This window comes from Venturia canescens, chromosome 6 (genome assembly GCF_019457755.1).
Source record: "Venturia canescens isolate UGA chromosome 6, ASM1945775v1, whole genome shotgun sequence".
NCBI lineage: Eukaryota > Metazoa > Arthropoda > Insecta > Hymenoptera > Ichneumonidae > Venturia > Venturia canescens.
In genome coordinates this window covers 7,605,650-7,625,028 of record NC_057426.1, presented here as the reverse complement: position 1 = coordinate 7,625,028, position 19,379 = coordinate 7,605,650, and the positions used below count along the sequence as shown (strand labels likewise).

Sequence of the window (19,379 nt, the reverse complement as noted above, 5' to 3'; positions counted from 1 at the left end):
TAATACACGTTTAGCAAAAAGTCAGTTGTCACAGCATACTTATATTTTATTCAGACTGTTTCCTTCGCTCGCTGGCATCTATGCATTTTCTACATGGCATAAACGAGCACATGGACTCGTGCACGTATGTATGAAATGCTTGTGCGCTTCCACCAATTTTGTGCTCAGTGAAAATTTTATAAGACATTCTTACTCTTGACAGTTACAATCTCAGTTCTTTTATTATTGAAAAGATAATAGGAGTTAAAAATAAATATGAATCACGTAATATGCAGTAGACAAGAGTGGATTCTCCAACTTTGAAAACTGCAGGAAAGTTTGATTACAAAGGTTACAAGATTTTTTGATTCCCTTCGACGAATTCGGAGACCAAAAGTCGAAATTCAAACTACTGAAAATTGTTTTGCATGTTACATGACATTTTTCCTATTACATATTTCGTGTTCATTGCTTAAAAATAAAATTCTCATCCCCGAGACCAGAAAATACCTCAGTGTATTTCTCATTATTTCGCTAAGCCAACTGTTGCTTTTGGAACTCCTACAAAAGTATCTAGAAACTTATTTTAACAAATTCAACAGATCACAGTGTCACTGGAATTGTTGAAAACACGCATTATATGCGGCTTTATGTGCTTATCGCTAAAATTATCGACATACTTTTCAGTGATTTTGTTCACAAATCTTTTATATAAAAAAGATAACTTTAACTCTTCAACTTCAGATTCAAGAACGAGCGAGCTTCTTGACTCTGAACTATGTCACTGATTAATACTCATAAGTATATATTTGTACTCTCGTAGGAATCGTGTAGTTTGCTCTTGAATGAGACTTCGATGATTCCTCTACGACTTTAAAATTGACCGTAAAACGTTTAACAAATATTCACGATACTGCGTTGGGTCGTTATTCAATAACGTGGTGCTTACAAAATTAAGAAATGAAAAGAAAATATAAATGTTGAGGAAGGAGCCTTTAAACTCTTTTCCATGAAAAAAAAAAAAAACTATTCGATTTTACTAAATTGTTTGGGATCCCTATGAGAGTCCATAAAAACACAAACGATCAAGAATATTTTAGTATCGAATTTACCCTGGCATTGAAACTTGGAAAGTTTATTTGAAGGCTGGAAAGTGAACTTAAAATTTATTATGAAAACGCTTCAAATTCTTATCTGTTCGTGCATCAACGTTTTTAGCAAGGCTCGTATAATTTGTTCAAAGGACAATTGCCAACAGATTTGACAATATGCGTTGCTGCTTCCAGTATCATCGAGTGCGTTTGTTCTACATCACCCGTTTCAATTATCTTCCATGTTGCTTCGACAAGCTTGGAGAAATTTTCTGCAACTTTTTTCTGAAACTCTACTTTTTCGTATCGCTCATTGGCCCAGCCGCATCGTGATTTTTGTGATTCTTCATCGATTTTCAAGTAAGCAACCAAATCCGGAGCTGGCAAACCTTTGTCCGGATTTTTGCACCATGAGATATCTTTACCTGTATTTGCCGCTGCATAAGCTGCACCGGATGCTGCATATCTGAGACACAAGATTTGTCAATGTGTTATAATCATTGTTTATTAGATTGCTGACTATTGTTCTTTTAGTTTCTATGTACCGGTCGACAATAATTGTTGTTCCAGCTTTCAAGATTCTTTCTATCTCCTTGCTATACTCCCAACGATTAGCAGCAAAAAGTAAGTGAATAGTTTCAGGGGGGTATTCCTTTTTGTGGGTCAAGTACTCATTGATAACTCCACCAATGTCTGTGCTGCGATCTGAAAAAGAATTAACATTTTTTTTATCTCTTTGATATGATAGAGTTCCAGATTTTTACATCCTTAAAGGTTATATCCTTAAGGTATAAGTGATAAAATGATGTTACGTACTTGGAAATTGACGAGTTTCTGTTGGTATGCCGAGTAGTTGTAGTGCGTTAGCTAACATTTTCACTTGCGTGGATTTACCAGCTCTGTCACACCCTTCCAAAACAATAAGTGCACCACGTCCCATGTTTTCGAATTTTTAAACGCCTCCTTTTGGGTTCCTATAATAATACTTAACTTATGATATGGAAGAAAAGTTTGTTTTTTGGCATTTTTCATTTATAAAACATACTTTTTACTCAAAAAATGTCCGTTTGTATCGATAACGAAAAAAATATACCAACACAAAGAATTGAAAGTTCAAATAAAAAAACAACGGCGATGTTCTGAATTTTTTATTTATCAAATTTATGCAGAAAGCATTGAAAACTTGAATTAGTTTCAAAGGTGGGTATCGTTTGGATGCAAAGTGCGAAAAATCTGGCAGCTTAAAATAATATATATTTTTGCAAAGTATTTCAATTTATTGTTGTAATTGCGCATTCGACCGCAAGAATCACTTTTTTCAGAATTATAACCTGCAAATTGACTGTTGATTTAAAAGAATCTCGAATTGCAGGTGATTCGAATATCGTTATGAAAAACTGAAACTATATGGATATATCATGATGAAAAAAATATCAAAACAATAATATACTTTCCCTTCAGAAAAGTTTATGAAAGGAATAAGTTAAACACGTGGTTAACCGGCAAAATTTTTGATTGAAAGGATTGATTATTGAAAGATATCTAATCTACAGTTCAACCAAAGAGTACGGAGACTATAGAGAAGGAGTCCAATTCTCCGTATTGGGCGCCTGTTAGAAAAACGTCCGTGAAAATGTCGGGAACCCGGGTTCGAGGAACGGCCACTCGCGTCGCATTGTCGTTTGTGTACGGATATATATAGTAATAAAATCAATGTCGTTGGTGAAACTGACTACCATGGCGGCGGGATCGTGGATTTAAAGAGCTTTCGCGCCTGTCAAAAATTGTTGAATCAACAATTATGAGTGCTCGTAATCGAAAATACTAATATGTATTGTAATAATATTCTCCAGCAACGTAAAACCCTGTGCTTTACACATTCAAAGTATCAGCTGATCTCCCCTCGTATGTCGCGCTGCTAACAAAACCATAGCATCCGGGAAATTGCCGGTTCATATACTCATGTCGAAAGAAATTTTTTCTGACACAAATTTATTTTTGCATGATATTTATGAATATTTTAAAATTATATTGATAACTATAGCTCTTGTGACCATAGTTATTGGTTTCATAAAACCTTAACATATCACAGCGCCACTCGAGAGGAACCCTCTTTCCCGACACTTTTACGGACGTGCCCGATTGCCGAGATGAGATTGGACTCGTATATACATACGCGAAAGAACGATTCTAACCTCAAAAACCGCGCGATTTCGTTCACCGTAGTGGGATCAACAAATTGGGGTATTGTAAAACAATTTAAAATTTAATTCAAATATGGTTGTCGATTGCGATTTGATAAAAACTATTGAAGATGATGAGGAAGTTCCGAATTTTTCGGAAAATTCAGACGAAGAGGACGATGTAAGTTTTTTACAATTTGTTGATACTCTCGATAATGTCTCGTGTCTCAAATCTAACTGTTAATTCATCATCGTTGTAAATTATATAAATTTGAACAACTTAAATCAATTATATAAAAGTAAAACTCTCTGATGAAAAATGCATGATTAATGAAAATTGAAATATATGATAATTCGAAATTTTTTTTTAACTATACATGCAGTGAGTACTATTTTCATATTTCTCAACAAATCTTGATACACGGATAAAATAACGATTATATCTGGAGTTCTCTCTATATTTTTGATTGACATCAACCTTTCACTTCCTATATTATCATAAAAGAAATAATTTATACATAGCTTAAAATAGAAATTTTATTCTATGGAGTTTATGTACTGAAATAAACACCAGACTGATTTGTAAACTTTAGGTTATTTACAATTTTTAGAAACTGCAGTCCACCATAAGTCTTATGGTTCTCTACTAGGAGAAATGAAAAAAGACGTGTTTAATTTGTAGTTTCAGCCTCGCAAACAAAAGAAGCAAGAAAAGAAAGATTTTGACAGTAATTTTCAATTTGTGAGCGACGCTTCAGAGTATAACCAGGATACATGGAACGATTTGAGCAAGTACATTAAAAGAAAAGCTAAGACCAAGCTAGATGATAAAATTAAGAAAATTCGAGGTGCAGCAGAAAAGGTAAGGTTTGAATGAATGTTTAAAAATATAGAAAAAACATTTTGATCAATCAGTTTGGAAAATTGTATTCAAAAATGCTCATTATGTAGAAGAATTTATTTTATTTATTTCATCCAGGCTGGTTCCTTAGAAGATTCCATGAAGTTGGAAACCGATGACATCAAGGAAGATGAAGGCATTGATCTGTCTGACGATGATTTGAGAAAGGGTGGGTATGAATTTTGAGCCAATTTTTTTTGCCAATCGTTTGTCATAGATTTGAATAGAATTTATTTGCAATTATAATAGAAAAGGTGAGAACATGCGTTGAATAGTATACTTTCTCCAATACCGCAATTCGCAGTTTTTCAGTCAAAACTAATTTCACATAGATAATCTCGTCTTACGCCATAGTTTTTCATGAAAGAACACTGTACAGACTTTGTTCTGTTGTAAGCAAATTATGATCGCTATGTACATAAAAATTTTGGCAACTCTCATTGCAGATGCATTTAAAACCAAGGAAAGAAAAGGTAAAAGGAAAAAGACCTCAAAAGAAAATGAGGAGCTTATGGATTTTGAGGAATCTGAAGTTCCAGACGCCTACGCATCTTTTTATCAGATGAATTTATCCAGACCCTTGCTTAAGGTAATATTTAAGAAAACAGAAAAAAACAAAATACGAAAACAAATTTTCGGAGCATTTGTAAATTCAGTTCGTATGTAGATTAAATAGAAAGCAAATGAAAATTTGGACTCATAAAAAATCGTTATAAAAATAGATGAGTAACAAATAATAATTCTAAATACATTAGAAGTAACTTGAATTTTATCCATAATTTATTCATCACTCAATCAATTTGTTGAATTCGAATCTAATCTTGGACAATTTGAATGCAGGCCATAGGAGCAATGAATTTTGTCCATCCAACACCAATTCAAGCGGCGACGATTCCAGTCGCACTGATGGGACGCGATATTTGCGGTTGCGCCGCAACAGGAACCGGTAAAACTGCTGCGTATATGTTACCGACACTTGAACGGTTATTGTACAGGCCTGTGGACGGCGCAGCGGTTACGAGAGTTCTCGTCCTGGTACCAACGAGAGAATTAGGTGTTCAGGTCTATCAGGTTGCCAAACAATTGGCCCAATTTACGTCTGTTGAAATAGGCTTGTCCGTTGGTGGTCTCGACGTCAAAGTGCAAGTGAGTGTTAAATTAAGTTGGTAAACAGAGCTGAAACTTTCTATTTTTCCTTCAAGGTCTTGTTTTTAGTTTAAGTGAAATAAGATGTTTAAATTTGAGATAATCGTTTACACAGTTTTTTTGTATTTTTTAAAAAGGAAAGTGTACTGAGGAAAAATCCTGACATTGTAATAGCCACACCAGGACGTTTGATAGACCATCTCACGAATACTCCCACGTTTTCATTGGACAGCATCGAAGTATTAATTTTGGACGAAGCCGATCGGTAAATTAAAAAATAATCAAAACATGTTATTCGTAAACAGAGCAGCAACAAATTCGGATGAACGAAATTATTTTTCATTTCAAAAGAATGTTGGACGAATATTTCGCGGAGCAAATGAAACACATTGTGAAGCAATGTGCGAGAAGCCGACAAACGATCCTATTTTCAGCCACGATGACTGAGGAAGTGAAAGATCTGGCCGCAGTTTCATTGGACAAACCTGTAAAAGTTTTCGTCGACAGTAATCACGACGTGGCGTTCAACCTGCGACAAGAGTTTGTTCGGTAGGTGAAAACTTTTATTTTGTTTTATCAACAAATTTATTTGATCCATTTTGTCTCTACTTTATTTCTTTGTGTAGAATTCGAAAAGAACGAGAAGGCGATCGAGAGGGAATTTTGGCGGCTCTTATATGCCGAACTTTCCATGATCACACAATGGTCTTTGTTCAAACGAAGAAACAAGCCCACAGATTGCACATACTGTTGGGCCTTTTGGGAGTCAGAGTCGGCGAACTTCATGGGAATTTAACGCAACCCCAACGTCTGGAAAATTTAAAAAAATTCAAAGATGAGGAAATCGATGTTTTGTTAGCCACTGATGTGGCAGCTCGAGGTTTGGATATTAGTGGCGTTAAAACTGTTATCAATTTCGTAATGCCCGCTACGATACAGCATTATATCCATAGGTAAGTTTGTGTAAAGAAATTTAGCTAGGTTCGTTTATTTTTATTCATTTAAATTCGCTTGAAACGAACCTTTGGTCCTGTCATTATTCTTCATATATGGCAATAAAATTCCAATAACAATGACATATAAAATAATTTTTTCAAACATTTTCATTTCCAGTTAAGAGCCTTTTTTTAGTTATCAAACACTTCCCCCTTTGCAAACACATTGTTGTTCTGTATACGCCGAGATCGCCTTTTAAAATTTCGCCTTTGCTTATATCAAGAAAAATGTTGCCTAATAATTTGCAGCTTTGATTACCCTTATTTTCGTACGTTCTTTTCGTTCTCTTTTAGAAATAGGAATTTTTAAAAATGCTCTTAAGAAAATAAGCTTTTTTTTCACAGAGTAGGAAGAACAGCTCGTGCCGGGCGTGTGGGAGTGTCAGTTTCACTAGCCGGTGAACAAGAACGTTCATTAGTCAAAGAGGTCATAAAACAAGCGAGAAATCCCGTAAAGAATCGTATAATACCACCCGACATAGTTGAAAAGTACAACAACAAATTGAAATCTCTCGAGCCCGATGTGGAAAATATTCTGCAAGAGGAAAAAAACGAAAAGGAACTCGCGAAAATAGAAAATCAGGCTAATCGAGCTGAACACCTTCTCAAAGAAGAAGACACGAAGAACAATAGAAGTTGGTTCCAAACGTCGAAAGAGAGAAAGATTGAGAAAGGTTCTTAGAATTTGAATTTACATTTGCAGAAAACAAGTGGAAAATCGTATAATCGTATCGATATATTTATATTGCACATTTTTATTATTTTTATAGACAAATTGTGTTTAACGGAGAAGAGCAAAGCAAAGGGCCAAAAGCGTAAAGCAGAACAGCCTATTTCCAATCTTGTCGAAGAGAACGCTAAAAAAACGAAAAAAAAGAAGAAACCCACTGAAGCAGAAACAGCAGAGGATCGCGCTAATAAGGAATTGGAAAAAGTTGCAGCTTTTCAAGCAAGAATGCTGAAAAAGAAGAATAAAATGAAAAAAATTCGAACGATGGTGGACGATGATTATCGTTCATCTGTGAAAAAAGGTGAATAAATCGAGTTCCTCGTGGACTATACTGAAATGTGATGGACAAGCTATTTTTTATGTCGAAGATTATGAACGATGTTCCAAAAGGGAAGCCCAATGACAATGACAACTCTGATTTAATGATTGCAGGAGCAGTGAAGCGTAACAAGTCCTCGTTTGCTGCCGATCTGACCGATACGAGCAAGAAAGGAGTTAAAAAACTTCGTTACGAGTAAGCGCTAATTGTTTTTAATCTTGAAAAGGTGCAGGCTGGAATGCTTTTTCCTGAATGCGTTGATCTCAATAATACCATGAAAAAAATTGTATTGCAGTGCCAACGTGAAACAGAAACAAAAATCCAGCAAAGGATTTCACAAACCTCAAACGAGAGGCAAGCCATCGAAAGGAAAAGGACCGCAGAGACCAAGGCAAAGAAAATAATTGTAAAAAGAGGAGAAGGGGGAACAACCCAATCACCACGAAATAAATATGTTACATATATTAATTGAAATGAAATATTTCAATCGATTTGTGTTTTATTATAGAACCAATACAATACTTCGCTTACGTCACAGACTTGACAGATTCATAGCACTGACTATCATAATCTGAATTTCTTTTTTCTTCCTTTTCTTCATATTTGTTTTATTTTTATTTATATTTTTTCCTCATTTCGTTCCTTGAATAATTGATATTATTCTATACACACCCGTCCGCAGAAATTACAGAAAGTCGCAGCTACGTGACAACTCTGTCGATGGGTGACTCTTGGAAAACCAACGGAAAAATCTAGAATTTCGATTTTCGATGCACAAAACGATTAATGTAATTTACAAAACAATGATGAATCAGCGATTTTGTGCTCGGTCATTGCATCTATGATCATTAAGATGTTTCGCATAAGAAACGATGCTATCACGAATTTTTAAAAAATCAACTATTGGCAGATCCATGTGTTACCTTTGTTTTTAACTCGCTGGATATTCGAACTTTATACCAAGGTGTACAAAAGTTATTATCGATATCTCGAAAATTTTACAGAGTTAATTGTTTTGAAAATTTTTTTATTTTCAACGGTACTGTAATTTTCGTGGACAGGCGACAAGTCGAATAATCTTGTATGTTTATTTTTTTTCTTTTATAAAGTTAATCTCAAACTATCTCTCACGAGTCATCTCATCCAAATTCATTCACACTACTTGCGCAACTTTCTTATCTAGTTTTTACCTAGTCATCGTATTGTTGTGATGGTTGAAAAAAAAAACAGAAAAAGAATGTTGACAGTCGAAAGGAAAAAGATTAGAGAAAAACATCTGAACTATGCCAATGCAGTATTTCGGTGAAATAATGTCAAAATTTCATCATTAACTTTTTCTCTATACTCTAGTATTCAATATTGTCTCGAAATGAAATTCGCAAAAGTACTGAAAAAAACGATCGATCACATTTAGGTTTTTCTGTCGAGTTTTATCGTCGTTGAAAGTGTTGTTTTCTGTGCTAAAGGTCTTTTTTTTCAAGAAAATTTAGACCGGAATGATAGGACTTTGGCATACTTCGTAAACGGTAGAAAATCAAGGTACAATATTAAAACGGTAATCCAAGTAAGACTAAAATCTAATGATCATGAAAAAAAACTTAAAATTTCTTGAAACTTTCAAACAAAATGCATTGTAAAATCAGGAGCATCATTAGTCTTGGAATATTATCGATATTTCTGGAAAATTAGGATTTTGTTTGATAATGTACATGTAAAACGGCAGAGACGAGAATTTCCGGTAATTTGAATTCATCAAATGTCCCTAGAAGTAATTTCGATAAATAAAAGAATCTCTTTCCAGGATTAGTTTGTACAGTATCAAAAAAATTGAAAAGTAAAAATATTGTTCGTCTTGAGGATTAAAGAGCCACGTAAATTTCTACATGCAAGAAACAAATTGATTAGTACTATTTAAGGTAGTCCACTGAATCGAATGTAGTGGGAACGAAGTATCGAAGATTTTTAAGAGGAACACGAAGACAGAAAGGAAGAATGCAGACAATTCGAATTTCAAAACGGAGGCATGAGCCGTGTATAACAAGGACGAAATGTGATTGTTCTTAGTTTTGATGGATTTCACATAGATAAAAACTCGCTGACACGGCGACGAAAAATCAGTCGACACCAACTGGATGAGAAATGGATAAATATTCATTTTAAAAATATTCATTTAAAAAAAAAATCGCCTCATTCGGATGGATTAGAATTGAACGCAAAAAGACACTTGGCGTCCAAATGTTCAGATGAAAACTCAGGTGGAAATATCGAAAGAGAGAAGAAAGAAACGAAAAACATAGATAAGCTCGACAGGAGTCGATGGATTGAAGTTAGTGTATTATTATAATCTTAACAGCTTATGGTCTAGAAATACGCGAACGACTTAGGTATATTAATTGTTGTACATAACCAAAATATTCTGTTTTCTAATTTGTAAAGTGTTCTTCTGTTTGTTTGTTTCTTTCTTTTGGGTGTTTCATTTTTTGACGGCTTATAGTATCATCGTAGTCCCTAGACTTTTCCTGCACTCCTCGCCGCACCACCTCACCTGTCTGGATACAATTCACATTCAGCTTAATTATTTATTTATTTTGTCCGATTCCCGTAATGCCCTCTTTGCCGGAGGTTCGTCAATCTGAAAAATGTCAATCATCATTATCATTGAATTTCTGAAATAAATCGTAAAAGGAAGGTTTTTTCTGATTCAACGAATGTACAAGTTGAACATTTTGGGACAATGCAATTTTTTTTCGTAAAATTTGACTCTATGACCAAAAATAATTAAATTTTTTTAATTTGGATTAACCACTTGAATCTGAAAATTTATCGGTTCTTTTACTCTTGTCGAGCATTCGATTGTTCAGTATTTCGTTGTAATCGATAAGTCACTCTTGAAATGTATTTACGCACCTCATCCTCTATTCCCGGTAATTGAATCCTGGTTTCTGACGCTTCCGCCGGCTGCAAAGGGAAGAAAAATAAGAAAAAATAAAATAAAATTCAAGCACCTTCGAAAAATTACCGGTTCTTCAGAATTTCCAAAATTTTGAGCTGATACGTCAAGTTATCATAATAAAAGTTGTAGTCATTTCAAAACAATTCACTTGAATTAAGGCTTAAAATGATTTCAGCTGCTCGAACTCTCGATAGAAATGAAAAATTGAATATTTTTCAGCAATAACATGGTAAATCAATGAACTTTGAATTCTCCTTGAAATTCATATCTTGTGAATATTCTTGAAAAAAAAATGGGCTCAATGAGTATCGATATAATTCATTACCTGTGCATCGATACATTCCATTTCCCCAATTTGCAGCTTGAAAGAACAGTTACATTTGCTTAGGGAATTCAATAGTTTTTCCATATCCGATCGGTTATTTCTTTTCATATATACAAAAAATTTCTTTAAAAAAATAACGTAGAAAAGACTTGCGTCAGGAGTAACTACTTTTTTTTATGAATAATTTTTCATTTTTTTCGGACGTTGGAAATAAACAAGAATGTAAGACCGATATTATTTCTCTATATAAAAGCAAAATTTGGTCATATCGATCAACTTACCCTTGCGTCGGTCTCGTTAGGCCCGATTCCAACTTCCTTCTGTAACTTAGATTTTGCTTTGCGTTGTGGTCGCTCGGTCAACGAATGTGTGTTTATATGAGTTCCTTTGCCCTTCGGACTTGACATACTAATTTGCATTTCAGCTGGTAGATAATTTTTCGAATTTGTCAACATCTCGTCAGCCCGTTTGAAGTACATCGTCGGTATTCGGGTTTCGCTCGGGAATTCTTTCATATCAAAGTTGGTCGTTTTCGTAAAAATGACGTTCATAGCGATGTCACAAACTGCCCAAAGTTTCTAGAAAGAATGAAAAAGGAACATTGAACAGATAATATTTGAGGATTTACGATACTGACGTTCCTTGTGAAAACATTCAATTAGAATTTCGGTACTCAACAGCTTAACAAATAACCGTACGGAGGTCAGTTACCTTCGAATAATCTTAATATTCTCAGATAAAAATTTATCAGAGCAGGAATAGAGAGGATATTTAGCGCTCCAGTGAAGGCGAGTTAATAAAAAACTTACATAATTCACGTTATCGTCATCGGGCCTGAGAGCATCCTTATGGCTCTTCATTCTTTCGACGAGATTTTTATAAAAACCATAACAATAGTATTCATTTTTGGTAATAAGAGGTTCGAGAATAAACCACAGACACTGCTGAATAACTTTCAACTGGCTGACGTCCATGTGACTGGTGAATTCAGGATCGTGAGCAAGTATCGGTACCGCGAAAACGAGCATGTAATCGGGCAGAATGTGAGGCAATTGACCTGTTGAATATTTAAATTGAAATATTAAAGTTGAGGAATTAGGGATTTTTCAAAAATGGAAACAGTTTCAGTTCATAGAGCAATTCAACGACCTCTCTCGCATTCACGCGTGTCGTTACCGACCAATAAATCATCTTAAAAGGTTAAAAAAGAAACAAGCTGTAACTTGATACTAACCCATAGCACGTTCCACGGTGCCCAGGGATACTGTTTTGACGTAATCTCTCCTTTTGTTGATATCCGTTTGCATATACGTTTTCAATACGCATTTGAGTCTTTTGTCTTGTTCTTTACCGGCGAGAGCATAGTAGCCCATGAAGTCGAGTGGTAAACACTTGTTAGGAATTCCGCGGCCAAGTCCTTTGTGCAACTTTGTGCCGAATGATTCTCTGACTTGGGTCACTTCGTCCTATAGTGAAAAGAAAAGGGCAAATTGAATATTATCATAAGCATAGAAATCCATCACGATGAAAAATATATGAAGCGTAATTTGGATTTGAAGTCGAAAAAAATGACAAAAAAATAAATTTCAGGGCGATCGCAATTTTCATCTCAAAAATCATGAAAAAAGTGCTTGATTTGTGCATATTTTAAATCATCACCGAATGTTTATGTCTCCAAAAATATTGGTTAGTTAACAAAAACTACTTACCACCATGAGTTGCGACAAGTTGTAAAATTGTTCAGCCGTAAATTGATCACCGACGCCTTTTTGCTCGCAAATTTTGAGCATCGAGCAACCAGCCTGCAAACGGAGCCAACTCATTTCGGCCCTGCTCAACCGTCCCTGTTGCAGAAGATCGCCTTTGTTGACGACAAAAGCGTTTAACATACGGAAAGTCTTCTGTGCCGATAGAACGTCCGTTTTGAGGCCCAGTAACCATCGGGCCATACACTTCAGACCTTCAAGACGGCAACGGGTTTCTTCTGGCAATTGATCCTCTCGGCACCAGTCGCCTTCGATGGAGTCGGTCGTTTGCTCGCTGTTCTCCTTTACCAAGAGTTCTTTTACTATCTGCACTCATGGAAAACAAAATGGACATTTTAATGTATGTGATAATTTAGCAATTTTTTCATATACTGCAGCATCAAGTTTTCGTTAGGCCAGCACAAATTTTTTTAATTTTCTTTACTGCATCGTCATCGAAATCTTATTTTTTCATTGGTCAAAAGAGTAGTCTCACGCTCCGATAAGTAAACTGAGAATAAGGTACATCGTTTCAAAATTAAAAAGCATCAACACTGAGAGTTGTCTCCAATGTAAATATGCCCAACTAATGAAAATGATTATAAATGATGGGTTTCAGTTTTTTGCTCAAGATTCCAATATCCTACCTTTCTTGACACCATATTCTTGATTTGTATGTGATACTTGTCCGGCAAATTGTACGCTATGTGTCCAAGCGTGACGATCGAGGTACGATAATATTCCGAAGTTGGAGTCAGAGTAGTCTTAATTCTCTCGATTATTTCCGGAAATATGGTGTCGTGAATATTCGTCATGTTTACAAAGAGACATCTTATGGCTTGTTTCGCCTGTTTAGGTGTTCCAGTTTCAGCGAAATTCTTGCATATCGGTACCATAAGATCCATTATTTCAGGAGCAACGTCGCACAGTGGTTTGTACTTTCCGAGGAACGTGAATATCGATAGTACGAGAGGACCAACCATTTCATCCTCCAGTTCCAAAAGATGGACCAGTTGCGTTAAAATATCATTATGAAGGAAATGAGGTCCAAATACAAACGACAGCATCTACGGAATATGAAGATATTTGATTTTTAGGATAATCTTCTTTTTAGGATAATTTCAAATGAATTTGAACCGGTTCAAGATTCACTGGTTACACTTCTGTTTTGTGGAATTGTTTCATTTTTAATACTAATTTGGTAAGTTGGAGAATTGAATACTAAAAATCTTACCACAAGCAGTCTGAGCCCTTTTTCACCAGCGTTATTAGGATTAAGGCCAACTTCCTCAATGACGTTACCGCCCTTCAAACAGTCGAGAACATATCCGATCAAGACTCGTATCGCTTCCTCGTCGATCATGACGGAGCTTACACGTTCGAGTAACATTTTGATGGTATTGTAATAAAGATTAGTCATGACAGGTTGGCCGAGTTTTTTGAGGACAGAGCTGATCATTTCAGCGCATTCTTTGCAGGAAACATTCGGCTGTACAATAGTTTCCATGCCTTGTAGAAGTGTCGGATCCCTTTTCATGTGAGCGCTGAACTTTTGCAGAAATTCCATGACTTTCATAGGGTCAGGTAGAAACCGTGATATCTGGGATATTTTCGGCATGAGTTCGTTGGCGGAATCAGGTTTTTTCACTATTTCAAGCCACTCAACGACAGCGCGTCTCACGGCCAATTGATGTTTTTGCAGTTCGACGAAAGCTTTTGAAGCATGATCGTCTATCGTACCGAGGAGATGGTACAATTTTTTCATCCTATCCTCGGCCGCTAATTGATAAGGTACGAGACAAGTATTCAACAATCTCTCGACCAACAAACGATCTTCCATTCCAGCCATGTAATAACCGTGCAATATTTTGTTCTTTATCCATGTGACTGCTTTTTTTGTGGCTTGTGGAACATCCACGTCGTTCAAATGCTTTTTGTAAATCATCGCCAGCCCCGCCATTGCTTCTTTGCGTATTTTAAACTTTTTATCCAACGTTCGTTCCTTCACGAATTCTAATAAATCCTCGCTGTCCGAGACGACCTCAAAATCTCTCCGAGCTGTCGTAACTATCGCCATAACGACCTCGTAACGTACGTTCTCGTCAGCATCGTGTTGTCGAAGTTTTAGAGTGTCCGTTATATCCTTCCTCAGCTCTGGATGATTCAATAGGAAATGCATTGAGTATTGTACGCATTTGATACGTATCGCAACACTAATGTCGTTAAAACGCCCGAGAAAAGCTCGCCACAATTGTGTATGCTGCATCGCCAGACCGGAACCCTTTTCCGAAAACATTCTCGCCAACAAAGCCACTGCTCCGAGACGCTCCGTCTCCTGGGACGATTTCAACTTGCACTCCAATTGAGGAAGGACGGAGAGCAATACGCTCGGACATATGTGATTCAATTCGTAAATTAAATCGTACACCTTTTTGCAGATTTGTAGACCTCTCTCTTCACGGCCCACGATCAGAAAATGGTTAAAGAACTGCATGGAATTAAATAATTGTAAAATTATTATATACAATATTACAGTTTAATACAATTTATAATAAGTACGTATTTCATCATTGTGGTAGGTGCAACTGATCGCATAAAAAGAATTACCCCTATTTTTTGCTTTCACACGCGATAAATTTTCGATGACGGAGTTTCGAAAATATAAAAATCCACGATTTTAGTTTCAGTCGTTTCAAGATACACTATTTCAAGCATCTTGGCGAGTAACTTAATGAGCTTTTATAGATGGAAATACTCGAATAAATGAAAATCAAAAGTGAGAGTCGTTTGCTAAATATTCAAAAGTTATTGATCACTTACCGCTTGGAGGTACGGCTCGAGAGTTTCGCTGCACTTGATGACGAGCTCTTTTGCAAGCAAATACGCGTTCTTCTTTTGTGTCTTGTTAGGTTCAACGATGTTCATGAGAATGATATCCAGTAATTCGTTGCTCACAATGTCGGACTCAGTGATTAAAGGGCAGAGGACATCAAGCATAAAACTTTTTACTTTGCCTGAATGTTCGTCGCTGTAAAAATACGTCAACATTTTTGTCAAAATAAATCATATATTTGAACACGTATCTTTTTAGAAACGAAATGTCTCAGTACTCACTTGACAATTTTGAACATCAGGGAAAATAGTGCGCAGAATATTTCTTGGCAGTCTTCGAGCTCGAAGCACATGTTGAAAGATTTGACGTATGCCAAATTTTCGAGTAGATAAAAGTATCTCTTGAACGCTGGATCTTTCGGATCCTTGAGACCCGCCAATTGTTTGATCAGGAAAAGGAATATAGTTTTCACCTGCAAAAATAATCGTTGAACAATTTGTTATGGAAATAAAGACGAAATTAGGGAGCATTTTGGAAAATAATGATTAGTGATGGGAAGAAAAATTAGGCAGAATATCTGGTTGAAAATGAAAGTCTTCAATAGAAGGGCAACAGAATCACAATTTTGGAATCAAAACAATTAACATATGCCGTTTATGTGTACAAGAACTGATGGATTGTATTGTTTATTGTAAATTTATTGGTACAATTTAGCAAAGAAAGTAAGATTGTATTATTTTATTGTAGTGAAAATATGAGAAAAACATTCTATCCCGAGCTCGTTTTTAAATTCTTGTTTTTTGAACAGAAATTCTGAATAAATCACAATATAGTTCTAATCACTACTTCTAATGATTCAATATTATAAATAAGGAAGCAATTTTCATGAATGAGATACACGGAGTTGTAGTGGTAATGATATAATTTTGAAAATTGCAACGTAATATTTCTTGTCTATGCTTCATTGATCCTCCAGTACTAGCATTGCAATTTTCCATTATATTCCTCTGCATTTCTTTCTCATTAAGAGACAATTTTGGTCTCTTATTGCTCTGCTTAAAAGCATTGCTGATGCATTGCTACACTCATTTAATATTCATCTAAGTAAAAAAATAGTTCAGAGTGTTTCCACTGCCATGAGTTTGAAATCACGAATTAATGAAACTGTAACTAATGCAAGCTGTCTCTTGAATAATACATTTTTGGAACAAGAAAAGCATCGATAATAGCTAGAATGAACGTCTCATTCTGATTATTTACATCCACAATTCTTCCATGTCGAGAATTTCTATTTACAATTGTATGTTAGGTAAATGATGAAATTTACTATTTGAATGCTTTACAAATGTTATAGTGATGACAAATAGAGGGAGGATTCTTTCTCCAATGAAAACCACCCAAAATTACTTTTAAACTAAAATTTAATAAATGAAAAATCCTGAAAACATTTAATTGCTATTGTGAAAGCAGAAGCATCGAAAAATCTCTTATTTCTCAAGTCTACAAATGGAATAGACCCTTGTATATCCCACGAATAAGAATAAAAATGTTGTAAGTTGAAAAATTACCTGATCTGCATCTTTGTATGGAGCTTCTGGAGCATAAACTCTAAGCACATCAGCGATGCAGCATGCGATCAAGAGTTGTACATCCTTGCTGGGATGCATTAAAAAATGTTCCTCCGCTAGGTGCAGAGCCAATGGAATATACTGTTGATACGCTCCCTCATCCTGGCCCATAGCTTGCAATGTATGAGCTAGAGTCTGCAAACATTAGAAGAAGTATTTTTACAAATAAGGGAAAAACTCTGATAGATTAATGACCGGCTTGCCTTTTCGGATGAATCTTTATTTTTCTTTTTTTGATCATACCTTGAGTCTTCTGATGAGCTCATCTGGACCCAGATCTTCCGTAACGACCCGACACCCATTAGGGTAAATTATTTCCGACATTGTGTCTGATTATCAGAGTGCAGTAGATTAAACACTTTATCCCAAAATTTGACCTAGAACACGGTCCAAATTCTGTAACACAAAAATATGTTTGTCTCCTAAATGACAGTATCCATAGGATGCGTCAAAAAGGTGGATTTACTGTGTAAATACTGATAGATTCTTGGATCAACTCTCGCTTGAAATATGAAAATTATTCATGAAATATTCAGAACCGTTTCTGAAAAATGTTGTGTTCTTTCTTTAGTGCTGTGTTTAAATTTGCATTATTGTAAAACAACAAAATTTCATTTTTTCTTGTCATTGAACTTGTACATATGCGTTATCAGACAGATCAATGTGAGATAATTGAATTACTTGTTTTGGAATTTTTGGAGTCATTTTAACACAGATTTCAGTGATTTCATTCCAACAAAAGAAATTTTTATAACGTTTCGCAGGAAGCAGATTTGTAAGTTTGTTATTCAGCAGCTTGCACCGTAGAAGTAATTAATTTCCAAAAATGTAAGGTCTTTTTTACTCAATCTAATAAAATGAAAAAAAATTGATTCTGGATCACGTGACAACAGTAAAATATCGCTAGATTGGATCACTACATTAAACTTGAATTTGTTAGCGTTAAACCACAAGAATTGAGTTTAATAAAAAAGTAACGAATTATGGAAGTTCAATCCATTTATGATGTTGTTCAAAATATTTGAATGTTCAAAGAAAAATAATAAGACTTATGATTAATTTTAGCTATATAAAGATTAAAAAACAACCGTCAATATTCAAATGTAATTATATTTTTCAGGTCGCTGCAGCAAATGAATGGACGGTTTTTGCAATTTCACTGAATGCCAAAAACGTGCCTTGAAATTAAAAAAAAAATGCACTACAGTGTATTCAATATAAAAATGTCGATTCTGGGTAAAGCACATTTTTCAGATCAGTACAATTCACATATCCCTTTGTTAAATGCGAGTATGAACAAGAACATCATCAATCGTTCATGAAATCTTATTTAAAGATGCCATGGAATGAATAAGATTGAGTTTTTGGCAATCTGTTGAAGCAAAAATCAACTTTCGTTCCAATAAAAAGGGATCTTTTTATTCCAAAACATTTATAATATATTTTAATAAACTCGAAAATGAATAATAACACGGAGAATATAGATGAAAAAAATGTAATTAAAAAGGATGCTTGAAGAACGGCGCGGATGCATCATATTTCAGCCGACAAATGATTTGCAGGTTATGTTGAGCGCGGTGTGTTAATGTAGATACACACAGAACGATGCAACGTAAACAAAATTTCGTCAAAGGAAAATAATATCGAGAAAACAGACAGATGGGGACGGAAAACACTGTAATATTGTGATAAGTAAAAGATGGAAATAAGTGTAAGATGAAGATAAAAAATCACCTCAGGATATGCATAGACACCGCCAAGGCCTGTGACACTCGAAATATCAATAAATCAAATAGTATTTAGTCGTGTACACCGTTCTCGATACACTCCACTACGGTTTTTGTAACAAACGCTACCTTCTTAAACACTGCCACTTTTTTCACCGCTCTTTTCCTCTTCCCTCAAACCCGCGAGCCTCGCGAATCTCGAAATATACTCGTTTTTCCGCAATTACTGAGCATTTTTAATGACCAACGATGTCTCAAAACAATCTCAGACGAAGGGAAGAAAGTGACGACGGTAAAATTCGGAGTTTTCGGTTAAACGGTTATAACCGCATTAAAGGACGCGACGACGACGATCTGACCAAACTGGAAGGGCTGAAGTTGTCTGTGCATCGGTGAGACATTTTTGAAGGGAGTAGCGAGAGAGAAAGCAAGCGTTTTCGAGGAAAATGTCGTCCACCTGTCGGATGAACGACAGACGGATATCGCTATGTATTTTTACGTTATCTGTAGAGAACTGTGTGACGATTACAGAGATCACGGAAAGTTCAATGAACCCGTATAAAATATGTTGTAATACTTTCGTTTAATTGTATTATAATAGTATACTTGTAATTTTTCCGTAAAACGTCGTAAATCGCCTGACAAAACGCGAACCGGCGTCGACCGAATGGTGGCGTCCTCTAAGAATCGATTATCAAAGTTTGGTCGCGCGCGCGCCGCTGTCTCGCTTTAGCCAATGGCTTGCAACACCATCTTGCTGATCGTTTCGGGGATGCGACTTCAAATGGGCGCGAAGCCTTTTTTTATGGTTGTAGCAGCGGAAA

At 35.5% G+C, this 19,379-nt stretch overlaps 3 protein-coding genes across 9 annotated transcripts; 1 reads left to right on the top strand and 2 right to left on the bottom strand.

Annotated features, from left to right (window-relative positions):
* Window positions 1-21: 21 nt before the first annotated feature.
* On the bottom strand, window positions 22-2,656 carry LOC122411978 (thymidylate kinase). 3 transcript variants are annotated; one of them, XM_043421146.1, is made up of 4 exons: window positions 2,525-2,656; window positions 1,887-2,044; window positions 1,616-1,775; window positions 22-1,536 (listed from the first exon to the last, which is right to left on the bottom strand). In XM_043421146.1, the coding sequence occupies exons 2-4, from the start codon at window positions 2,008-2,010 to the stop codon at window positions 1,194-1,196; spliced, it is 627 nt and encodes a 208-aa protein (XP_043277081.1). In that variant the 5' UTR covers window positions 2,011-2,044; window positions 2,525-2,656; the 3' UTR covers window positions 22-1,193. The 3 variants fall into 3 exon arrangements, with proteins under 3 accessions (XP_043277081.1, XP_043277083.1, XP_043277082.1); XM_043421148.1 differs by lacking the exon at window positions 2,525-2,656 and adding an exon at window positions 2,402-2,511; XM_043421147.1 differs by lacking the exon at window positions 2,525-2,656 and adding an exon at window positions 2,116-2,373.
* Window positions 2,657-3,218: 562 nt separating this feature from the next.
* On the top strand, window positions 3,219-7,823 carry Rs1 (Dead-box helicase Rs1). Its single transcript, XM_043421395.1, has 12 exons — window positions 3,219-3,434; window positions 3,936-4,115; window positions 4,233-4,323; window positions 4,601-4,743; window positions 4,995-5,300; window positions 5,438-5,565; window positions 5,652-5,849; window positions 5,927-6,253; window positions 6,641-6,969; window positions 7,066-7,326; window positions 7,458-7,539; window positions 7,640-7,823. The coding sequence occupies exons 1-12, from the start codon at window positions 3,348-3,350 to the stop codon at window positions 7,746-7,748; spliced, it is 2,241 nt and encodes a 746-aa protein (XP_043277330.1). The 5' UTR covers window positions 3,219-3,347; the 3' UTR covers window positions 7,749-7,823.
* pds5 (cohesin associated factor B pds5) lies at window positions 7,809-19,180 on the bottom strand. 5 transcript variants are annotated; one of them, XM_043421393.1, is made up of 14 exons: window positions 19,162-19,180; window positions 17,072-17,205; window positions 16,769-16,963; window positions 15,482-15,672; window positions 15,188-15,395; window positions 13,602-14,855; window positions 13,015-13,434; window positions 12,332-12,694; window positions 11,857-12,088; window positions 11,432-11,679; window positions 10,904-11,200; window positions 10,623-10,658; window positions 10,252-10,302; window positions 7,809-9,976 (listed from the first exon to the last, which is right to left on the bottom strand). In XM_043421393.1, the coding sequence occupies exons 2-14, from the start codon at window positions 17,150-17,152 to the stop codon at window positions 9,920-9,922; spliced, it is 3,633 nt and encodes a 1,210-aa protein (XP_043277328.1). In that variant the 5' UTR covers window positions 17,153-17,205; window positions 19,162-19,180; the 3' UTR covers window positions 7,809-9,919. The 5 variants fall into 5 exon arrangements, with proteins under 5 accessions (XP_043277328.1, XP_043277324.1, XP_043277325.1 ...); XM_043421389.1 differs by lacking the exon at window positions 19,162-19,180 and adding an exon at window positions 18,563-19,142 and having other exon boundaries at window positions 17,072-17,224; XM_043421390.1 differs by lacking the exon at window positions 19,162-19,180 and adding an exon at window positions 18,563-19,142.
* Window positions 19,181-19,379: the final 199 nt, after the last annotated feature.